A 20,699-nucleotide genomic window follows, 5' to 3' on the forward strand; every position below is an offset into this window, starting at 1 on the left:
AATTAAGAAGGGATTCATCTTGCAATGAACTGATTTAGGACAGTATTACTAATATTGCCTGCAATGTCACTCTAATGTCATTTTGTGTTGTTTGGGAACGTGAATATACATATACTTTCATATTCAGCTGATGCTATATTGCTGGCTGAGAATCAAAATGATTTCAATAAATGTTAGCTAAACTATGAAACAAGTGGTATGGATCTGAAAATTAATGTATCCAAGGCCAAAGAATTTGTGTTTGACAGGGAGAATTCAACTGTTACAAGATATATAAATGGTGAAAACCAGAACAAAGTAATACATATGTGTATCTTGGTAGAATGTTTACTAAAGATATCGAGTTCTTGAAATATTACTCTTTTAAAAGATTAGCAAAATAATTTACCCTGCAATAACCTTTAGCCCATTATCACTGCTTCATTAAAGTTAATATAACTGTTGGTTTCAATATATTGACTACAAAGTAAAAAATTAACTATGATGCACCACTGTTCAGAAAGATTATAGAACAAATCGACAAACATGTAAACTATTAAGCCCTGTCATAAAACTGAATGATACATACTTAGAAGTATGTATGCACTCAGTTCAAAAGTACTTAATCCCAAGTAACTATAATATTGCAATTTAAATTGTGGATCTTTATTATTACCTTATGATCCTTAAGATCAGCTACTATATTAAAACATTCATGTATAAGAAAACAACAAATCTGAGACATATGGTATGTAGTCTTAATAATCTCTATGTATGGATATTTATTTATTTGCAAAGATTTCTGCCTATTCATATAATTCCAAAGGTTATTTAAAAAAAAACAAACCCAACCCTCTGCCCAAATTAAGGCATTATAATAGCTGTTCTCTCCAATTTCTACTATCCCATAGCTTACTACGTAGGGTAAGACTTACTAAGAATTATCTTAACGAGCCTCCTGATTTATATCCTTAAATTTACTCTAAAAACTTATGTATCACTTTTAAGTTTAAAATGTACTTTTGACTTTGAATAATACACAATTCTGTGTATACTTAACACCGAAGTAAGTTTCACTTCGAGGAAATAAAATTGTTCTCTTAGTTCATCCTGGGAAAATTTCCAAACAGGCCACCCAACTGGCCAACCTTACCTTGCCCAGGCCCCACCTGGATGGTCTTTGGAAACCGTTCCCAACAAGCAAGAGGGAGAGGAAGTTCATTTGCAGTCCTTCAGTGCAGCCATCCCCAGGCCCTCTGTCCCAGAATCATACTGGGTGCCGGAAGAGGAGGACCGTCTCCAAGAACAGTGCAAGTTGGAGCCCTTTTTCCGAAAGGAAGAGGTGAAGCGGTAGAACTTCCTATGCTGGTTCCGAAGATACTCGCGGTAGTTCCTGGTCAGCAAGATATAAAGGAAGGGGTTGATGCAACTATTGCTGTAGGTCAGGCAGGTGACCAGGTAGTTGATATACTTCTGGATGTGGAGCGGCAGCCCCAGGGGACTGTGGTAGAGGGAGACCAGCTGCCAGATCCAGAAGGGCAAGAAGCAGGCCCAGAAGACCAGCACGATGGTGAAGACCAGGATGAGGACTTTCTGGCGGGGGGAGCGCTTGGGCCCCGTCTTGCGCGGCGGGTTCTTCTGCGACTCCAAGTAAGTGGCGGCCAGGCGGGCGTAGAGGCAACCAATGAGCAGCCCGGGGGCCAGGATGCTGGTGCTGAAAAGAACCGTCAGGTAGAGGCGAAAGGCGTCGGGGCTCCAGGTCGGGGCACAGATATGCTTGCCGTCGCCGCTCTGGCTCAGGGTGACCATCAGCATCATGGGCAAGGTCAGGAGGAGCGAGATCCCCCAGACGGCGCCGGCGGTGAGCCTGCGGAAGCGCGGCGCCCGGTAGCGCACGGCCAAGGGCCGGGTGACGGCCAAGTAGCGCTCGGTGCACATGACGGTCAGGGTGAAGATGCTGGCGTGCATGGTGAGCAGGTCCAGGCTGAGCAGGAAGCGGCAGCCCAGCTCGCCGAAGTACCAGTCCTGCGCCACCGACGTGCCCACGATGAAGGGGATGGAGCAGAGGTAGAGCAGGTCGGCCAGCGCCAGGCTGGCAATGGAGCCGGACAAGGGCGCGCCGCGGGCGCTCCGGCCCGAGCGCCACAGCAGCGCCAAAGTGTACACGTTGCCCGTTACGCCGGCCACACACATGACGGAGAGGACCGCGCCAAAAACCCAAGTCGCCGCCGCCGCCGCCGCCGCCGCTTCCCCGCCGTTGACAGACGCCGCCCGGGAAGACTCGTTGCCGAGCCCGCCGCTCAAGTTGCGCTCCATGGCGCGCGCGGAGCGAGTGGGGCCCGTCGCCTCTTCCAACTTGCCGCGCGGTGGCCACCGCCTCCGGCTCCCCCGGCGGCGCTCCAGGCGGCCAATGGCTGGCTTCGCTCCCCAGCCTTGCCTGCCCCACCGCGCTCCGCAGCCGCCTGGGACGAGCCGCCTCCTCCTCCTCCTCCTCCTCCTCCTCCTCCTCCTCCTCCTCCTCCTCCTCCTCCTCCTCCTTCTTCTTCTTCTTCTTCTTCTTCTTCTTCTTCTTCTTCTCCTTCTCCTTCTCCTTCTCCTTCTCCTTCTCCTTCTCCTTCTCCTTCTCCTTCTCCTTCTCCTCCTTCTCCTTCTTCTCCTTCTCCTTCTCCTTCTCCTTCTTCTCCTTCTTCTTCTTCTCCTTCTCCTTCTCCTTCTCCTTCTCCTTCTCCTTCTCCTTCTCCTTCTCCTTCTCCTTCTCCTTCTGGTTGAAGGTCGGAGTTGAGCAAAAGCTTGAGCAGTCGAGGCTTAATGGGAGGGAGGTTTGGATGCGTGGGATTGTCTTGTGGATGTTTTATGCAGCCGACCCGCTTCTTCTTCCTCTGGAAAGCAAGTGGCCTCGGAGGGAAGGCAATAGGTTTACTTAGGAGACTTTAGGAATGTACCCCCAGTTTATCAAGTATTTAGGAGGTGAGAGCTTGGCAGCGCAAGGAAACTACAGCCGATGACTACTGTAAGTAGCCAGCCCTCAACTCCCTAATCTGCATCTAAAAAGCTACACGCAACAGCACAGTATAAATCCCACACACTCTGCTAGAGAGAAGTTTCCTGAAGATGGGCTCCAGCACGAGTTCCAGTCCCGAAAGTTCAGAAGATAAAACCTCTGGTCCTGGACCCAGATTGGATCCCTCAACCTTAGAAATAGCCCTTCTTCAATTTCATTAAAGTTATTTGCCATTCACCTTTTCCCTTGGGAGCTGCAGGAGGATCTCTGCTTCACTGTCATAAAAAGCTTGCTTTGAGGTTTGCAATTTGGCTGACAGGGAGTGGATGGCCCAAATCACATATTGTAGGAGGAGAGGCTATGGTAGCCAAAAATTAGGAGTCTGTCAGCAGCACCCTTTTAAACTAAGTTTGGCTTATGATTTATAAACTTATAATTTGATGTTTGAAAAGGTCTAAGTCACCAATAAGCATGTGGATTAGGCCAAGGGTCATCTTAGTCCAAGATTTGGTTTCTCACAGTGGCCAACCAGAAACAAGCAGGAGACATTGACATACAGTACATTTCCTTTTTGGTTTGAAAGGGGAGGAAAGCCATGACAAATCTAGACATCTTACTAAAAAGCAGACATTGTTATGTTTCAGGTTCAGACAAGCAGGAAAGACGCCAGACAGATGAGTACAGAAGAATACTTGCTTTATTCATAACTAATACTGTACTGGGGTTAGGGGTATCCATGCAGTCTTTATATAGTCTCTCATAGTCTTAACAACCAATCAGATTGAACCCATCATTGAACCCAATTGAACCCATTGAACCCATCATTGAACCCAAGTTAACTGCAGCCTGAACTGGGAAAGTCCTATCTGTGTTGCTGGAGAACCGTTAGCTTTCCAGCATACATGTGATAAGGTATTCCCTAAAGCTCAATACATAACAGACATCACCCTGCCAACAAAAGTGCACATAGTCAAGGCCATGGTTTTCCCCATTGCAATGTATGGCTGTGAAAGTTGAACCATAAGAAAGGCTGAGCGCCAAAGAATTGAGGCCTTTGAACTCTGGTGCTGGAGAAGACTCCTGTGAGTCCCTTGGACTGCAAGGCGTTCAAACCGGTCAGTCCTAGAGGAGATCAACCCTGACTGCTCTTTAGAAGGCCAGATCCTGAAGCTAAAACTCAAATACTTTGGCCACCTAATGAGAAGGAAGGACTCACTGGAGAAGAGCCTAATGCTGGGAAAGGTTGAGGGCAAGAGAAGAAGGGGACGACAGAGAACGAGGTGGCTGGATGGAGTCACTGAAGCAGTAGGCGTGAGCTTAAATGGACTCCAGAAGATGGTAGAGGACAGGAAGGCCTGGAGGAACGTTGTCCATGGGGTTGCGATGGGTCGGAGATGACTAACAACGGCAACACTTCCCTTACTGTTACTCCCTTTCTCTTGATATTTCCAAAAGTGCTATCTTGCCCTATCTCAGAAGTATTCTTAAAATAAATAGCCCTTAACACACCAGTTCAAGAATCTATCCAACCCTCTTTTAAAGCCATTCAAGTTTTGTTCCTTTGTTTTTGTGCTTACAAGTCAATCAGTATTGATGTATGGTGGCCACCTGGAAAAGTCCCTGCAAGTTTTTGTTTTCAGATCTCAGAAGTGGTTTGCCGTTGTCTTCTTCGTAGGGGTGAGAAAGTGAGTTACTGGCCCCAAATTAATACAGCTTAGGCTTCATCCAGGACTGGAACTTGCAGTCTCCCAGTTTCTAGCCTGATGCCTTAACCATTATCACCAAACTCACTGGTGATAGTGAATTTCTTTCTGCATGCCTGTCTCCTTCCAAACAGCTTCCTTAGCATTTTTAAGAAAAAGAGAAAAGCTTCTCTCTGCCCACTTCCTCCATGCTGAGAGTAATTTTATACATTACAATTGTGATCTTGATCAATCACCTGAATTTATACACTGCAATCATGTTCTCATTCAGTCATCCTTTTTTCCAGGCTAAAGAGTCCCAAATGTTTTAGCTTTTTCTTGTAAGAAAGGTATTAGGTTGCCTGCTCCTGGGTGTTTTTCCTCTCTATAATATCCTTTTTCCCCCAAATTTGGTGATAAACTATACAGAGTTTTCCAGATGTGGCTGTCCATTTGAATAAGGGCTTTACAACATCAGTTTTACTTTTACTTTACAGCAGTTTTACTTTCCATCTCTTTCCCTAACGGTTCCTAGAATGAAATTTGCCTTTTTTTTAATGCTTCCAACAAGTATGTCAGTGTCTTCACTGAACTATCCACTGTAGTCCTGTAATCTTTCCCAGGTTATTTACAGACATCTCAGTCCCTAAAGCTGCATGCAGACATATCTTTAGCTCTATATGTCAATGGTGTACTTCATCTAGTCTGTCTTCTGAATTCTGAAAGAATCTGAGGCAGAATTACATTTTCGTTTAAACCATGAATAAATTGTTATGCCTATTCCAGCCTGCAGCCTTAGGAAACAAATGTAAGCAGAGTATATGAGAAAAGATAGAGAGACCAGTGAGGACTTGAAAACATCAACAAAGTTCAGAACTCAGTTTTCATAACTATATACACATTACTCCCTTAGATCTATAACTTTCAGAAATCTGAAGTGCAAATTAAACACTTGGTACAAATGCATTAAAAAGCTCCATCAGAAAGAGGCATCCCAACATTTTCCGATTATTTTAGACTGCCTCTCCCACAGCTTCTTAATATTAACCAGGCTGACTGGATCCCGTGAGACTTTAAGTCCAAAACACTTTTTTTCCTTATTTCTTCAAGTCACTCTTGGCTCCTGGGAGCTTCTTTGACAAATCCCTGCAGTATTCTTGGATATGGTTTGTTCTTAGCTTTTTCCCAGGGCTGAAAGACAGTGAGTAGCTCAAAGTCACTCAGCTGGTTTCATTCCTAAGGTGGAACTAGAACTCACAATCTTTCAGTTTCTAGCTTGGTACCTTGATCAATAGACCAAACTGGCTTTCCCAAAACACCTAGCCTGCTCCAAAGTACCTAAACCTAGCTTACTACTTTGTCAGTGAAAATATCAGGAGATAATGATTTTTAAAAAACTAAATAGAAGAGTATTAACTATTTTGGCAGGGATGCGGTGGCTCAGTGGGTTAGGACGCTGAGCTTGTCGATCGGAAGGTCGGCAGTTTGGCGGGTCGAATCCCGAGTGCCGCATAACAGAGTGAGCGCCTGTTACTCGTCCCAGCTTCTGCCAACCTAGCAGTTCGAAAGCACGTAAAAATGCAAGTAGAAAAATAGGGACCACTACGGTGGGAAGGTAACAGCGTTCCGTGCGCCTTTGGTGTCTAGTCATGCCGGCCACATGACCACGGAGACGTCCTCGGACAAGCGCTGGCTCTTCGGCTTTGAAACGGAGATGAGCACCGGCCCCTAGAGTCGGAAACGACTAGCACGCATGTGCGGGGGAACCTTTACCTTTACCTTTAACTATTTTGGCATGGATGCAGTTCTGCTCGCTTTCTGTTGTGAAAAATTTAAGGTATACAAATATTTATTCAGAGATAAAACATCTGCCCTTTGCTGTTCAATAAAGCAATCTCTTCAGGCTGTTTTTCATAAAACAAAATATCCTGGATTTCCTACGCAGTCCAATATGTCACTGAAATAAGACTACAACAATATTTTCCCCCTGAAAGTGGCTCTTTCGGTATTTTAGAGGAAGATGCTCTCTCTCTATGTTTAAAAGGCATGCAACATTTTATTTCTTTATTCTTCTGGGCAGCATCCTTAGTATTTTAAAATGTTAGCTTAAAGATATTATATCTCCTTGAAGATTTTTTTTACACAGTTTTAAATTCAAAATTTGAATTCACAGCGATTCCCAAGTGTTTTAATGACTTTTCTTTATGGCTTTTAAACTATGGACCTAAACTAGTAGTGCATGCACATAAAGAAGTTTAATGTTAAGTGGAACAAAATGCATATACTCACAGCCCTTAGGAGTGTTGCTGGGGGGAGAGTGCAGGAGAATAGAAATTTATTTTGTAATTTTTCTTAATTATTAGGTTCTGGGGACATTCCTGATTGTGGTATATAACTGATAATTGACCAGCAACAATCAATTGATGCAAGTTTCATCATGGTATCTGTTGTAAAATGTTTGTCTCTATTTTCTTTTTTCATTCAATGTAACATTGGTTTTAGACAGGGCTTTTTTTCTCATAGAACGCTCAGAATGGAGTTCCGGCACCTTTTTTGGATGGAACCTTGTAGGGTAGGTAGGCAAGGTGGGTTGTATGCAATGTGTGAGTTCCGCCACCTTTTTCTTTTACAAAAAAGCACTGGTTTTAGATAAGAATAATCCACAGAGAGGTAAGTGCCTTATTCGGTTGTATCTCTAAGAACATATTATAAAATAACTCAGAAACAATACCCAGTATTTACTCTTGATCCAATTTTATTTACCTTCATTCCTAATATCAAAACTTATCAAATTCATTACATGAGACTTAATAATAATAATACCAACAATTTTTGGCTCCAATTATTGGAGTTCTATTAGATTATAAATGCCATCAAAATATCGCAGTGTCTACACATTGTCTTTATAGCCATACATCACTTCCTCAGCTCCTGCTTTTTCCTTAAACTGGTATATACATATGTCATCTTTACTATGTTGGCTTAAAGATAAGAGATCTTGAGCAAAGATTTGTGAAAACTGCTCAGGATAATCTGCCACTTATGTAATCCTTGAGCAAAGGAATTGCAAAGGCCACTTTCATTGGGAAATAGCTATACTAGAATGTATTAGAATTTTGAACAGCTTTTATTATGGGTTAAACAAAGCCGAGAGACTTTTATAGTCTGGGCATTAAATAGCTCATCAATGCATGCATGCCTATCATATCCAACAGGTTTTTTTATTAATAGCCATTATTTATAGCTTATTTATACTGATTGTGCTTTCTACATTTTATTACTGTCTCACATTCCTTTATTATTTCTCCCTCCTCCACAGCAAAGTGCATACTACAGTATTGTATACTCCATGTATTTTATGAAACAGATAATGATCAATGAAAGTTTATTTCAGTCTAGTAGATCTAGTAGTTCTTTGTTCTCTGGCAAGTCCTTCATCCTCACCCTTTTGGTCATCTTCCTCTTTCTGTTCTTCTGTTTGTGCAGTTGCTCCTTGAGTCCTCTCTTCTGTTTGTTTCTGCTCCTTACTCTTCCCTTGACTTAGTTTTACTCCTTCATCTAAAATTGACCTATTCTTCACTTCAAAATCTTCTGCTTTCCAAATTGAGTTCAGTCTATACCTTGTATTGTTCCAGTTTATTAAGATACCTTCCGGCATCAACCATCTAAAATTTATGCCATTGGCAATCACTTTTGTGGTCAAAAAATGGTACTGTCTTCATGTATCTCTAACTCTCTTAGGTATCTGCTTTAAGACCACATTTTTTTTATTTTTATATTGTATTGATTCATCTCTAACTTTCCGTAGTACTTCATCTCTTGTTGTCTTTTTTGTAAACCGTACATGTACTTCTCTTGGCAGCTTATTTCTTCTTGCATAGATTGAATTGAAGCGAAATATGTCATCTAACTCAAGTTGAATTTCTCCTCGATCTGCCTTCAAAGTCTCCTCCAGGATGTCAATAATCACCTCCGCTATGTTTTCTTCTCTATCCTCAGGAATGTTTTGAAATCTTAAATAATGTTCCGCTTTTTCCATCTCTAAAATCTTAATTGCATTCTCTAATTTTTCATTTTCTTGTAGTAACTTTTCTATCTTTTTATCATTCTCATCTGTTTTTTCTTCAATTTTGTGTATCTTCTGTTGATTTTTTATTATCATTTGATTCTGAGTTTCAAATTTTCTCTTTATATCCAAAGTTTCTTCATTTAATTTCTCCAGTTTACTTTGTGTACTTCTGTGATTTTCTTGCATTTCTAGATGGTTCCTCTCCAAAGTCTCTTGATTCTTTAACATAAGATCTTGAAGAAATTTTAATGAAGTCTGTGTTTCACTTTGAGCAGTACTTATCTTTTCACATTGCAACATTGCTTCAATAGATCCCTGTGTTGTAGGACTGGATTGTCCTACTGAGGGTGCAGAAGAAGTTTTCTTCATGAGTCTAGTAATATTCGATGAAGTCATTTTACAGCTTACAATCTAAAGCCAAAACAAATTTAGCCAAATTCAATAGAAGTAGCTTTGAATCTCAATCTCACAACAAGGCAGTCTTATCATTTGCAGGTGTCTTTTGTCAAGGTTAACTTCAGTCAACAACAGTATATCAGAAATTTTGTTCTTCTTTCACCACTAGATGTCCTCCTTGGCTTATTTATCAATGTCCGATATTTTTAACAAAGTCTTTCCCCCCATTATAATTACTCGTCGCTCTTAAATCTTCTGGGACCCTCTACTTTCCAGCCCTTTCCCATCAGGGGCTCAACATTTATAATCCTCAAGGAGAAGGAAAGAGAAAATCTTGCTCACCCAGCCTCAGCACGCAGTTGAAATTCCGCTGATTTATAGTCCTTTTTCTTCCTGTTGGAGACGGCTATGGCTGATAGATCTTAACAGCCTTTTCCTTCGTTTTTCCAGAGGGTCCTACAGTTTGCTCCGATCAGGTGCCCCCTGATCTGAGCTCCTGAAGTATCCCTCTTCCTTCATTGCCCCTCCAGGGCAACTTTCCGACCCTTTAAGGGTCGCTAGATGAAGAAAAACCAAGCTGGAAAGCCAAGCACCGGCTTTTCCCAGTTGTCCCGACAGCTGCCAAACAGGAAGTCTCCATGAAAGTTTATGTTGTGATCAAGCAGTTATCTCTTAAATGTTACAAGAATGTTCTTTGTCCCTTTTGTTAAAAAAACCACAAAACTAGCAGAGTTCAGATATCAAAAGTTTAGATTCTTCTAGCCACAAAATACACCTTTTCTTAACCATTTCCTTTCAGTGAATTCATTGAGCATCTGGTAATAAAAATGAACTAATTTCTAGGGTTATGATTCATTTCAGATTTGAGAGCAAAAGGGTGCATATGAACAGGAGGGTCATTTGTAGCTTCTTGGGGAAAAAAGATGGCTGCTTTAAAAAGTTAAGGTAAAGAAGAAAATGTTTTTAGTTTGTAAGAGGCATACACTTAACATTGTAGTGTGTTATATTAAAATGCTCATGTGCATTGTTCCATTGTCCTTATTCAATTTTATCAAAAAGAATTAGCTACTCTGGAAGCATGTTTCAAGAAAATGTTTATGAGTGGTTTAATTTTTAACTACAAGATTACCAAGAGGCATGTCTCTGTGTCCTAAATCATTCTTATTCCCTCGGCTTCTAACATCTATATTTAATCCCTAGGGAAGATATCACTAACAGCAGTCATTAGGAATTGGGTGGCATATTTATTTATTATTCTCTATTCACAACAATATGAAGTCACAGCTGCCGGTTCTTTAACTGGTACTGCACTTAATACCCATCAGGCTTTTCCTAAGAACCTAAAATGTTGTAATGTATCAATGTATGTGGATCCAGGCAGTGTAGCCTTTGCAATTGACAAATAGAAATTATGTCAATGTGCAGAATTTTTAGGTGCTGGTTTTTTTTGGTATAACACCCAGTTTGCTGATAAGTACTGGAACCATCATGGTTATAATCAGTTTTAATTTTCATATCTTGCTAATTTGTGATCATCTCCAAATGTGGTATTGTCACATCAATTATCCACATTTTCTTCTTTTCAATCACAGTTATATCTGTTTTGTAATGAGTCAAAATTTTATCAGTCTGTGTTCAGAAATACCACAATATTTTAACCTGTTCATTTGCAGGTTATTTTTCATTACTGGCACACGATAATCTTTACAGATATTCTAGCAAATCATTTTGACAACTATGTTAGATCATCTTTTATGATTAGTTTGTGCAATCTTCTTGCATGAACTGAGTACATGACCTGCTTCTTTGTACAATTTACACTGTGCTCTTGCACAGCCAGAATCGAGCCTTCAGATTCTTTTTTTAATGTTCCACTTAAAAACCATTGCCAAGTTTTATCTTTACTTACTTTCCCCTCAACTTTTGTAGAAATTAATCATGTAATATTTTTCTTTACTACCATTCTGTTTGTGCTTTTATTTCATTATTTGTCGGCTGGTGGCCCCCAGGGGGAGGGCCTTCTCTGTGGGTGCCCCGGCTTTATGGAATCAGCTGCCGGTTGAGCTCCAGATGGCACCTGACCTTCGCTCCTTCCGACGCGACTTGAAGACCTACCTATTTGAACAAGCTGGCCTGGCCTGATGGGGGATGCGTTGGGGTTTTTATTGGGGATTTTTTTACATTTTTCTACTGTTTTTAGTTCGGGCTCGTATTTAATTCTCTTTTTAATTTTTGTAATTTGTATTTTTATATATGCCCTGTTCACCGCCCTGAGTCTTTTGGGAGAAGGGTGGTATACAAATATAATAATTAAATTAAATTAAATTAAATTAAATTTCAATATTCAATTTTTCTTCCTGTAAGTTCCAAATTTTGTCTTGCATCAATGCTTATTCTTGGCTGTCTTTTACACAATCAGCAAATGTGTGCTTTTCTTCTTTGACAATTCACTTGACCCCAAGTAAACCTCTGTCTCCATTTCTGCAGGACAGGTATAATATATCAATATCTCTATGAGGATGTAATGCATAGTGAAATGTCAGCAGTTTTCCTGTTTTTTGGTCCATCTTGCGTCCAAACAATAATTCCAGCAGTATATCATATCACAGCCATGACCCAGGTATTGATAGTTTTGATGGTGTTTTTCACTGTTCAATTTTTGTCTCTAGCAATTTTCTCACTTTTTGGATGTATTCTTTACTGATCACATTTTTAACTGGTCCATGCTAGATGTTATCCAACTGTAAAAGTCCAAGATCAGGGGTATCAAACTGCCAGCCTGCGAGCTGGATGCGTCATGGTGAAACCGCACCCACCCCATTGCCGGGAATGGAAATAAAGTTGCAATACGTTGTGACATGTCACGTGACGTTCTGAGTTTGACACTCCTGTCCTAGATACTTGTAGGCTTCATCCTGATGGCTCCTGAAGGTTTGGCCATTTGACATTTCAATTCCATTACTGTTTGTGATTTTATCCTGCTTTATTGCTACATTTCTCTAGGAAACATTTCATTACTACATCTGTGCTAAAAATTCTTACAGTGTTTGTCTATGACTGGATTTCAATTTATTTTATTTATTTATTTATTTATTTTATTGGATTTATATACCGCCCTTTCCCAAAGGACTCAGGGCAGTTTACAGGGTATTAAAACAAAGATCGATACAAAGTTAAAAACAATTTCTGATTTTTCATAAAGCTTTGGAGCATTCATATAAAGCAAGCTGAGATTTTATTAGCATCTTTTGCCAGGATTTGTTTTTTTTAAATCACTGAAAGTGGGATCATGGCAATGAGAAATAATAGTAAAGGTGATTATGAGTTGTTCTGGAAGATGCCTTTTCTAACACTGACAATTTATTATTATGGTTTGTTTCATAGTCGTCCAGATGTTTAGACTGGATTTGGCTTTTTGTCCACTTATACAGTCCTTTGTCAGGACCTAGGATAGGCAAATATTGTTTGATGGTGTTAAAGGTATTGTTGCAAGATGTAAACTATTCCAAATACCTGCCTTTTGTATTTGACTGATGGGAATTTTGTCAATGCTTTGACATTTCTCTTTTCTCTATTCATCATTTACACTTTCTAGATTCGGTGTTGAGTAGCAATCCTATTTCAGATTATATTTTTTCCATATAGTTTCAGAACATTCATCTAAAGGAGACGGGATAGCCTGGCAGATGTTTTGATGTTTGATAGCCTGGCTTGTTCAGTATTGTTGACAGAGAAATCAGTGCAACAACAAACAATAATGCTATAAGTGAGTTGCCTTGAAAGATATTATTGATATTAATCTCTCCCAGTTCTGATGTTTCTGCTGACTCCTGTTATTTGATTATTCAGCTATGTGGGAGGGAATCAAATGCCTTCATGTAATTAATCCAAGCTACATTCAAGTTGGTCTTCCTTCTCTTGCAATTTTGCACAATTATCTTGTCAATTAGGAACTGATTTTTTTTACCCCCTCTGCTGTTTGAGTAGTTTCCCTGTATCAGCTACCGCACCAGTTAGCAATTGGTAAGAAGATTATTGGCTTGTAGTTGTCTGTTGCTCCTGTTTTTGTTAGATGTTTCATTATCAAGTGAGTTTCTCCAGATGTTAACCAATCTTCAGTGTTATCTGCTTACATATGTTGTTAAATTGCTTGGCAACAAATGGGTGTAGGCCAGTCAGATGTTTCAATCAAAAACTGTACAGTCCATCTTTACCAATTCTTGATTTTCCTTGCCCTTTTCTCCACCTTTTCTGCTGTTATTACAAGTTTTTTTTTCATTTCAGCTCTAAAAATATTCTTATCCATCTTATTTAGCTAAACTGCACTCTTGCATTTTTGGGTTTTTTTTCCATAGCTGCTCCCAGAACTGCAAAGTTTCTTCTTTGTCAGGTGCTGATCGGTTCATAGCAGTTTTTCTATGGAAGTATTGGTAGAAACATTTCTGATTTGACTGAAATTGGGGATTCTGCCTCCAGTCTGCAATTCAAACTTAGTATCTCTGCTCTGACTATTATTTGCTGCTTTGTTATTTTCAGGGTTTCCTTGATCTCCCTTGTTTCTCGGCGATCTTTCTTGTACAGGCATTCTTTGGCTTTCTTTTTCCCCAGATTGTTTTCTTTCATCTGTTCTAGATTATTTGCATCAGATCTTAACATGCCGGTATTAATTTTCCAGCCTGATCTTCCATTTTGATCTTTGGCTTTTTTTTTTCTTCCTTGCATGCTGTTTTTGCTTTCCAGATATTCAGTTATAACTGCAGCTATGTTATAATGTGTAACAACATTAATTGGCTGTTATTTTTCAGTTGGGTTTATCACATAGTCAGCTAGATTGTTCAGACTGAATCTGGCAGTTTAGACACCTATTGAGTCCTTCCCAAGGCCCTAGGATAGGCAGATGTGGATGGTTGATGGTGTTACAGATACTGCTGCAAGATGTAAACTATTTCAAGTAAAGGGGCCTTTTGCAATTGACTGAAGGTGAATTTGCCAGTGCTGATGGTGTCCAAGTGATGGTCCAGTTGTTTTGGGATTGTACTCAAGCTATTACTATCACTATTGGTAATAGTACTTTCGCTTTCTTTTGCCACAGTATTATTATTATTCACAAGAGAATTTATCCTGTGTGCTCTGTTCAGAACAAGAAGCTGGGGAAACTACATTAAGACTATTATATATGGGCTGCAACCTTCCAGATGACCATTAGATGACAGAGTTCAAGCTCTTTGGTTCAATTTAGTGTTTGTCATATGATTGCAGACTAGATGCGATAGCCTCACGTTAGGAAGTTGGCAATGGCTATTTCTCCATCAGTGGTCCAACTGTAACAAGTTCATATATTTCAAATTTGATTGGCCTTTTTTTAAAAAAAACAACAACAGAAGGCTCCAATGATTCTATCAGGTTTAACAATGTAAACTCAAATCTTAATGTAACTCTGTGTAAATATTTAACCTGTAGATAATTAAATCATTCTTCCACAGACTATTTGAAAAAAAAGATTGAGCTATATTTCCTGGTTGTTAGTTACATACTTATGGTAAAAAAAGATTTATCTCTTTCTTTTCTATATTTATTCTTCTGGCCTTTGAGGTAAAAGTGCCCAAATGTCTCTTTCCTTATTTTTTTTGCCTGAAACCATTACATGTTACTTAAATTTTAGCTTTAAGAAATTCTGTGAAATGACGATAGCTGACAGCTTTCTTTCATAATATTCTGGAGTTGGCAGATGCTTTCTGTTTGATTAAGAAATGAAGGGGAAATGGGATAAGAAAAGGCTGCTTTCTAGATTTGAATCAGACCTGTGTTATCAAGTTGTTCATCATGTTTGCTTGTATAAGAATGTACAGATCTTGCATCATTAAAATGAAAACAGACAAGCAGCTCAGAGAGTAAGATTTTATTATCTGTATTGGTCTGATAAAACTGAGAAGCTGGTGAAGGGTCTGTAAAAAGCCACTTAGTGTTCTCTTAAACTAAAATAGCTACAACTGAGCAGATGGATTTAATTAAGTTTTTACTGAAAGATAACTGTGCTTCCCACATACTTCAGATGAATGCTTTGGAGAAAATGACAGAAGAATTAATTCAGTCTTAAATTGCTTTTGATACTTGAAAATGTTTTTTTCTGAAAAACAAACAAACAAGAGGAACTCATATCTTCAGAAAGAGAAATAGCTCAACTCTACCTCCTTTTAGTATACCACTTTGTGTTTATCAGCTTAAGTACCACAGAGATGGATATATTTTTTCATGATCCATAAAAGGCATAGCTAATAACAAGGGATGCGGGAAGCTGTATGTAACTCAGAACTTAGAAGACACCAACCTGCCTTCCCTTGCCCTCTGCTCAGAGTATTATTTGATTTATACGGTTACAATTCCTAAACATTTGAACACATAATCAGTAAACAATTATTTTTAAAGCTTACAATAGACATTTTATTGTATTTGACCATGTGCAGACACACACACACACACACACGGACATCATACCAATCGTTATATTCCCCAGGCCAGCAAAAAACTATGTTTAAAAAAGTATGGCAAAAATCACTCAACCAAACTACTGTATAAATAAATAAACTGTCATTACATCCTATCTAAGCGTTTGGTTGTCAGAAAGGCTGATCAATGAGGCTAACTGACATCTGTAACATTTGAAATGTTTGGAATTTTGCTACAGATAAGGCATTCCCATTCTGTCCTTGTATCTGGTTAATATTTCCAGCCTCGCATAAAGTCATACAGCCAGTTTCCAAGAAAGAACAGGATTCCTGCACCACTAAGAAAAGTATAGGAGCTCTATACTGTTGTAAGCCACCCAGACTTATATACAGTATATGATATGAGTGCTGTATGAATTGAAATAAATAAGTATAAGAGCCATGATAGCACAGAGGTTAGAATGCAGGCTAATTCTGCTACTGCCAATTGTCAGTAGTTCAGCAGTTCGATTCTCACCAGCTCAAGGTTGACTCAGCTTTCCATCCTCCCAAGGTCAGTAAATAAGGAAACAGATTGTTGGGGGCAATATGCTGGCTCTGTAAAGTGCTTAGAGAGGGCTCTAAAGAACTGTGAAGCAGTATATAAGTCTAAGTGCTATAACTAAGTTCTATTTTTCATACGTAGCACAATAAGACAGTGCTCAAGATCTTGGGCTTGTAGGTTAGAAAGCCAATAGCCCAAGCATTGTGCATCTGTCTTTGCCTAATTCCTGTCCACCTAGCAGTTCAAAAGCATGCAACTTTAGTGGGAAGGTAAAAACACTTGGTGATGTCATGCTGGCCACATGACTGTGGACATGTCTCTGGACAGTGCTGGCTCATGGTCTCGAAATGGAGATGAATGCTGCCCACTACAGTCGGCAATGAGTAGCAAAGTAAAATACGGCAGGGCTCCTTTCCTATCCTATTCTTCATATGTATTAATTTGTAGGAATTTTAACTTATTTTGCATCTAGCCAACCCAACGCAGTAGGAAGAATGTTCTGAGAGATGGAGATCCTTGTCAAATCACACTTAACAGATCTCATAGTACTTCTACAGCAAATGGAAAAGTATGTATCCACCATGTACTTTCTCCAATTCTTCCTGTTTCCTCATTATTCCAATGCCAGGCTACTCTACAGGAATGCCATGAGAACTAAATGAGAATGTTATAGAAATAAACTCTGACAGCTATAGGTCAGGATGAAAGCAGGAAAGGGCTTTGACATATGGTGTTTGAATAATTTATTTGCTTGCTCAAAGAAAACCAGAATGAATAATATATTACTGGCACCATATGCAAAGGCCTATGAACTTCTATATAAGTTGTAGAAGAGATTTACCAGCATTATAAAATTTATACACTACTAAAGTTCTCATGTTTTTATCTGTTTGTATTTTATACTCTCATGTTAGCTAAATAGTGCATTATACTACAATAATATTTGAGTCAGAGTACCTAAAATCCACTAACTTTATGTGTAAAAATCTGGGACTCATTACTCCTATGCAGCTGAAATTTCCAAGATGTTCACACCAGTTTTATTCACAAAGTTGTGGCCATTGCAGTGTCCTGGTGGTCATGTGAGCATCATTTCTGACACTTGCCAGTTTCACACAAGCAAAGTCAATGGGGAAGCCAGTTGGAAGTTGCCCTTGCTCCCACTTCTGGAATGCTTTCAATTTGAACTGAATTCTATTTGATTTTCAAATATGAGATTATTTTGAACTTCGAGGCATAATTTAATTTTAATTTTCTATTCAACAAAAAATGTATATAATTTCCAAGCTGTGCATCAGAATTTCCTCCAATGACTCTTATCTTTCTTTCTACATATTTTTTACCTGAATTATTACTATAGTTATTATAAACAGTTTGATTTTATTTCAGCTAGTATCAGATTGTTTGTTCTTTCTGCAGTCCAAAGTATCCTCAGTAGTTTTCCCAGCCCTGCATTGGAAAGGGTTCTTTTTTCCTTTATTCAGTCTTTCTGGTCATCCAGCTTTCAAGCATGCCTATGAAGCAATATTTTTCCTCATGGCATGCATACTTCTATGTTCTAGAACATTCAGAACACTCTCCTGCTGAAATTAAATTTGTTATTTTATTTGATTTTTTAAAATTTATATAGTCACCCATCTTATAAAATTAGTGACTCTGGGCTCATACAATAAAGTTAAAAATAAGAATAAATAAATAATTATTATTCAAAATATTAAAAATCATAAAAATGCTGCTAAAGAAATAACTGATGGACAAAGGTATGTCAATAATAATGGACCCACCTCACTAACTTCCCATTTTTCTGGGGTTCTCAGACCTGCTGGCACAACTACATTTGAGGGAGGTCTTCAGAAAGTCAGTAGCAATGATGCCAACATAACTTCAGGGGGAAGGATATACAAAGTGGGCACCACAGCCAGGAAGACTCTCTGCCTAAGGCCCATTAAATTCTATTTTATTTATTTTATTTTATTAGATTTATATACCGCCCTTTCCCGAAGGACTCAGGGTGGTTTACAGGGTATTTAAAACCAAACCAATACAAAAGTTAAAAACAATTTTAAAAGATTAAATTATCCCTAAAAAATAAAAAACCCAGTTAAAAATTCTCAGCCTGGGCCGGAGAGCTCAAAGAGCCAGGTCTTCAGGTCCCGGCGGAATGAACGAAGGTCAGGGGCAGTCCTAAGCTCCACGGGCAGCTGGTTCCAGAGGGCAGGCGCACCCACAGAGAAGGCCCTCCCCCTGGGTGTTATCCGCCGGCAGTCTTTTACCGGCGGCACCCTGAGAAGACCCTCCCTGTGTGAGTGCACAGGACGAAGGGAACTTGATGCTGGCAGCAGGTGTTCCCTCAGATATCCTGGACCCAAGCCATTTAGGGCTTTATAGGTCATCACCAGCACCTTGAATCTCACCCGGAGGGCAACCGGAAGCCAATGCAGCTCGCAGAGTAGAGGTGTTACATGGGAGTATCGGGAAACCCCCATCACAACTCGTGCGGCCGCATTCTGCACCAGCTGAAGCCTCCGAGTGGTCCTCAAGGGCAGCCCCATGTAGAGAGCATTGCAGTAGTCTAAATGGGAGGTCACGAGCACATGAGTGACTGTGCATAGGGCATCTCGGTCCAGATAGGGTCGCAACTGGCACACCAGGCGAACCTGGGCAAAAGCCCCCCTGGTCACGGCTCCTATATGGTCTTCAAAATTGAGCCATGAGTCCAGGAGGATGCCCAAGTTGCGAGTCCTAGCAACGGGGGGTAACACCTCACCCCCCATCGTTAAAGGTGGAATAGTCTGGTTAACCCGAAATGCCGATATGCACAGCCACTCAGTCTTGGCAGGATTGAGACGAAGCCTGTTTCTCCCCATCCAAACCTGGACCGCCTCCAGGCAATGGGACATCACGGCGAGGGCATCGCTGGGTTGGTTCAGGGTGGAGAAAAAAAGTTGGGTATCATCAGCATACTGATGATACCCCACCCCGACATTGGCATGACTTACCTATTGAACTGGCTGGGCTGCAGCTGCTATCATGTGCTATCAAAAAAGATTTCTCTGTTTTGATATTTGTTGCATCGTGTATATTTGTTCATGCATAATCCCTCAGTCATCTCACTGCTAGCCAGACTCCTTTGTATATTCCAAGCTATTTTACATATTTTATCAGCAGGTTCTTAAAACACAGGGGAAAATACACATGAAGAAGAAATTTCCTGACAGTTAGAACAATTAATCAGTGGAACAACCTGCCTCCAGAAGTTGTGAATGTTCCAATACTGGAAGTTTTTAAGAAGAGATTGGACAGCCATTTGTCTGAAATGGTATAGGGTTTCCTGCCTGAGCAGGGGGTTGGACTAGAAGACCTCCAAGGTCTCTTTCATCATCATCATCATCATCATCATCATCATTATCTCACTGCAATGTATTTAAGGAGGACAGAGAACTGGGTTGTAATAATAAGTGATGTTGCCATCATCATCTCTGCAGAAATTCACAAAGGGCTAGTAGAAGCAACAGATTACCAGCTGTTTTTATCTTAAGAATTTGGCATTTATGCAATATTTTTTGTGAAGAAACTTATCTAATACTATGGGATTTCCCCAACAGAACCCTACTTTATTTGTCAAATGTATAAACCAAGTTATAAATGTGACTCTGTCTCTCATTATTGAAATAAAAGCTGCCAGGACTAAACTCACAGATGATTGAGAAGCTTCTGGTAGGGTTCATCAGTGACAGATGTTTAAAGGAAATTGTGAGGATGTTAAGAATATGATACTGCAGAATCCTATTACTATGATTGTCATTTTGTTATGGCAGAAGCTATTCCATTTGTTCCTATCTCTCTAAGAAAAAAAATCTGAAGCCCTCACTTTTGAAAGCCAGGATTAAGTATTACCATCTTTCCCTTATGAAAACAAATACAATAACCACTTTTTAGTAGCTCTCTTGATCAAGCATAAATGGTTAACTTGCTTGCTTAAATACATATTCTTAAGTCTCATTACTGTTGTTTAACAACTGTTAAACAACTCCTGTTAAGTTGGAATTGTGTCATTTCATATTCAACAGTCCAGATCTAATTGTCCTGCCTGACCCTCTAGAGGATTTTCCATCAGTCTACTTTTAGAGTCAAACTCACGTTATTTTCACCCCAAAGTTATGTAAAATAGACACAAACCTCTTCTAAGAAGAGGAGCTGCTATGTCACAGAAACAGTGTCAATCTTAGAGGAACTTTCCTTTAATCTCAGAACTGGAACTTCTTGGCATTGTCTTCTTCCCCTGGTTCATCACTGGTCTCCAAACCATGTTACTCTCATTTCTTAGTGACAGCTACTTATTGTTCTACGTCTTCTGCTGATCTGTTCCTAACAGTCTGTGGGTTTCTTCTGATATTTCCCATTGCTTCACAATCACAATGGGTGGCACACATTTGATCCTTATTACAGCTGTTTCATTGGCTAAAGGATCATTGTTCCATTGTTTTAAATGTGGTAGACAATTTCCCATTGGCTAAAAATGAATAAATAATAACTTTGATTAACCACAAAACCTAGGGCTGCCAAAATCCAGACAATTGCT

General features: G+C 39.8%; 1 protein-coding gene across 1 annotated transcript; it reads right to left on the reverse strand.

Moving 5' to 3' along the window:
- Positions 1-314: 314 nt before the first annotated feature.
- Positions 315-2,295, reverse strand: LOC310633712 (urotensin-2 receptor-like; the record flags this gene model as incomplete). The annotated part of the gene is made up of 1 exon (XM_083351577.1): positions 315-2,295. One exon carries the CDS (start codon positions 2,293-2,295, stop codon positions 1,198-1,200), a length of 1,098 nt encoding a protein of 365 aa, XP_083207703.1. The 3' UTR covers positions 315-1,197.
- Positions 2,296-20,699: the final 18,404 nt, after the last annotated feature.

Source organism: Vipera ursinii, assembly GCF_947247035.1.
Source record: "Vipera ursinii genome assembly, chromosome: 2".
Lineage (NCBI taxonomy): Eukaryota > Metazoa > Chordata > Lepidosauria > Squamata > Viperidae > Vipera > Vipera ursinii.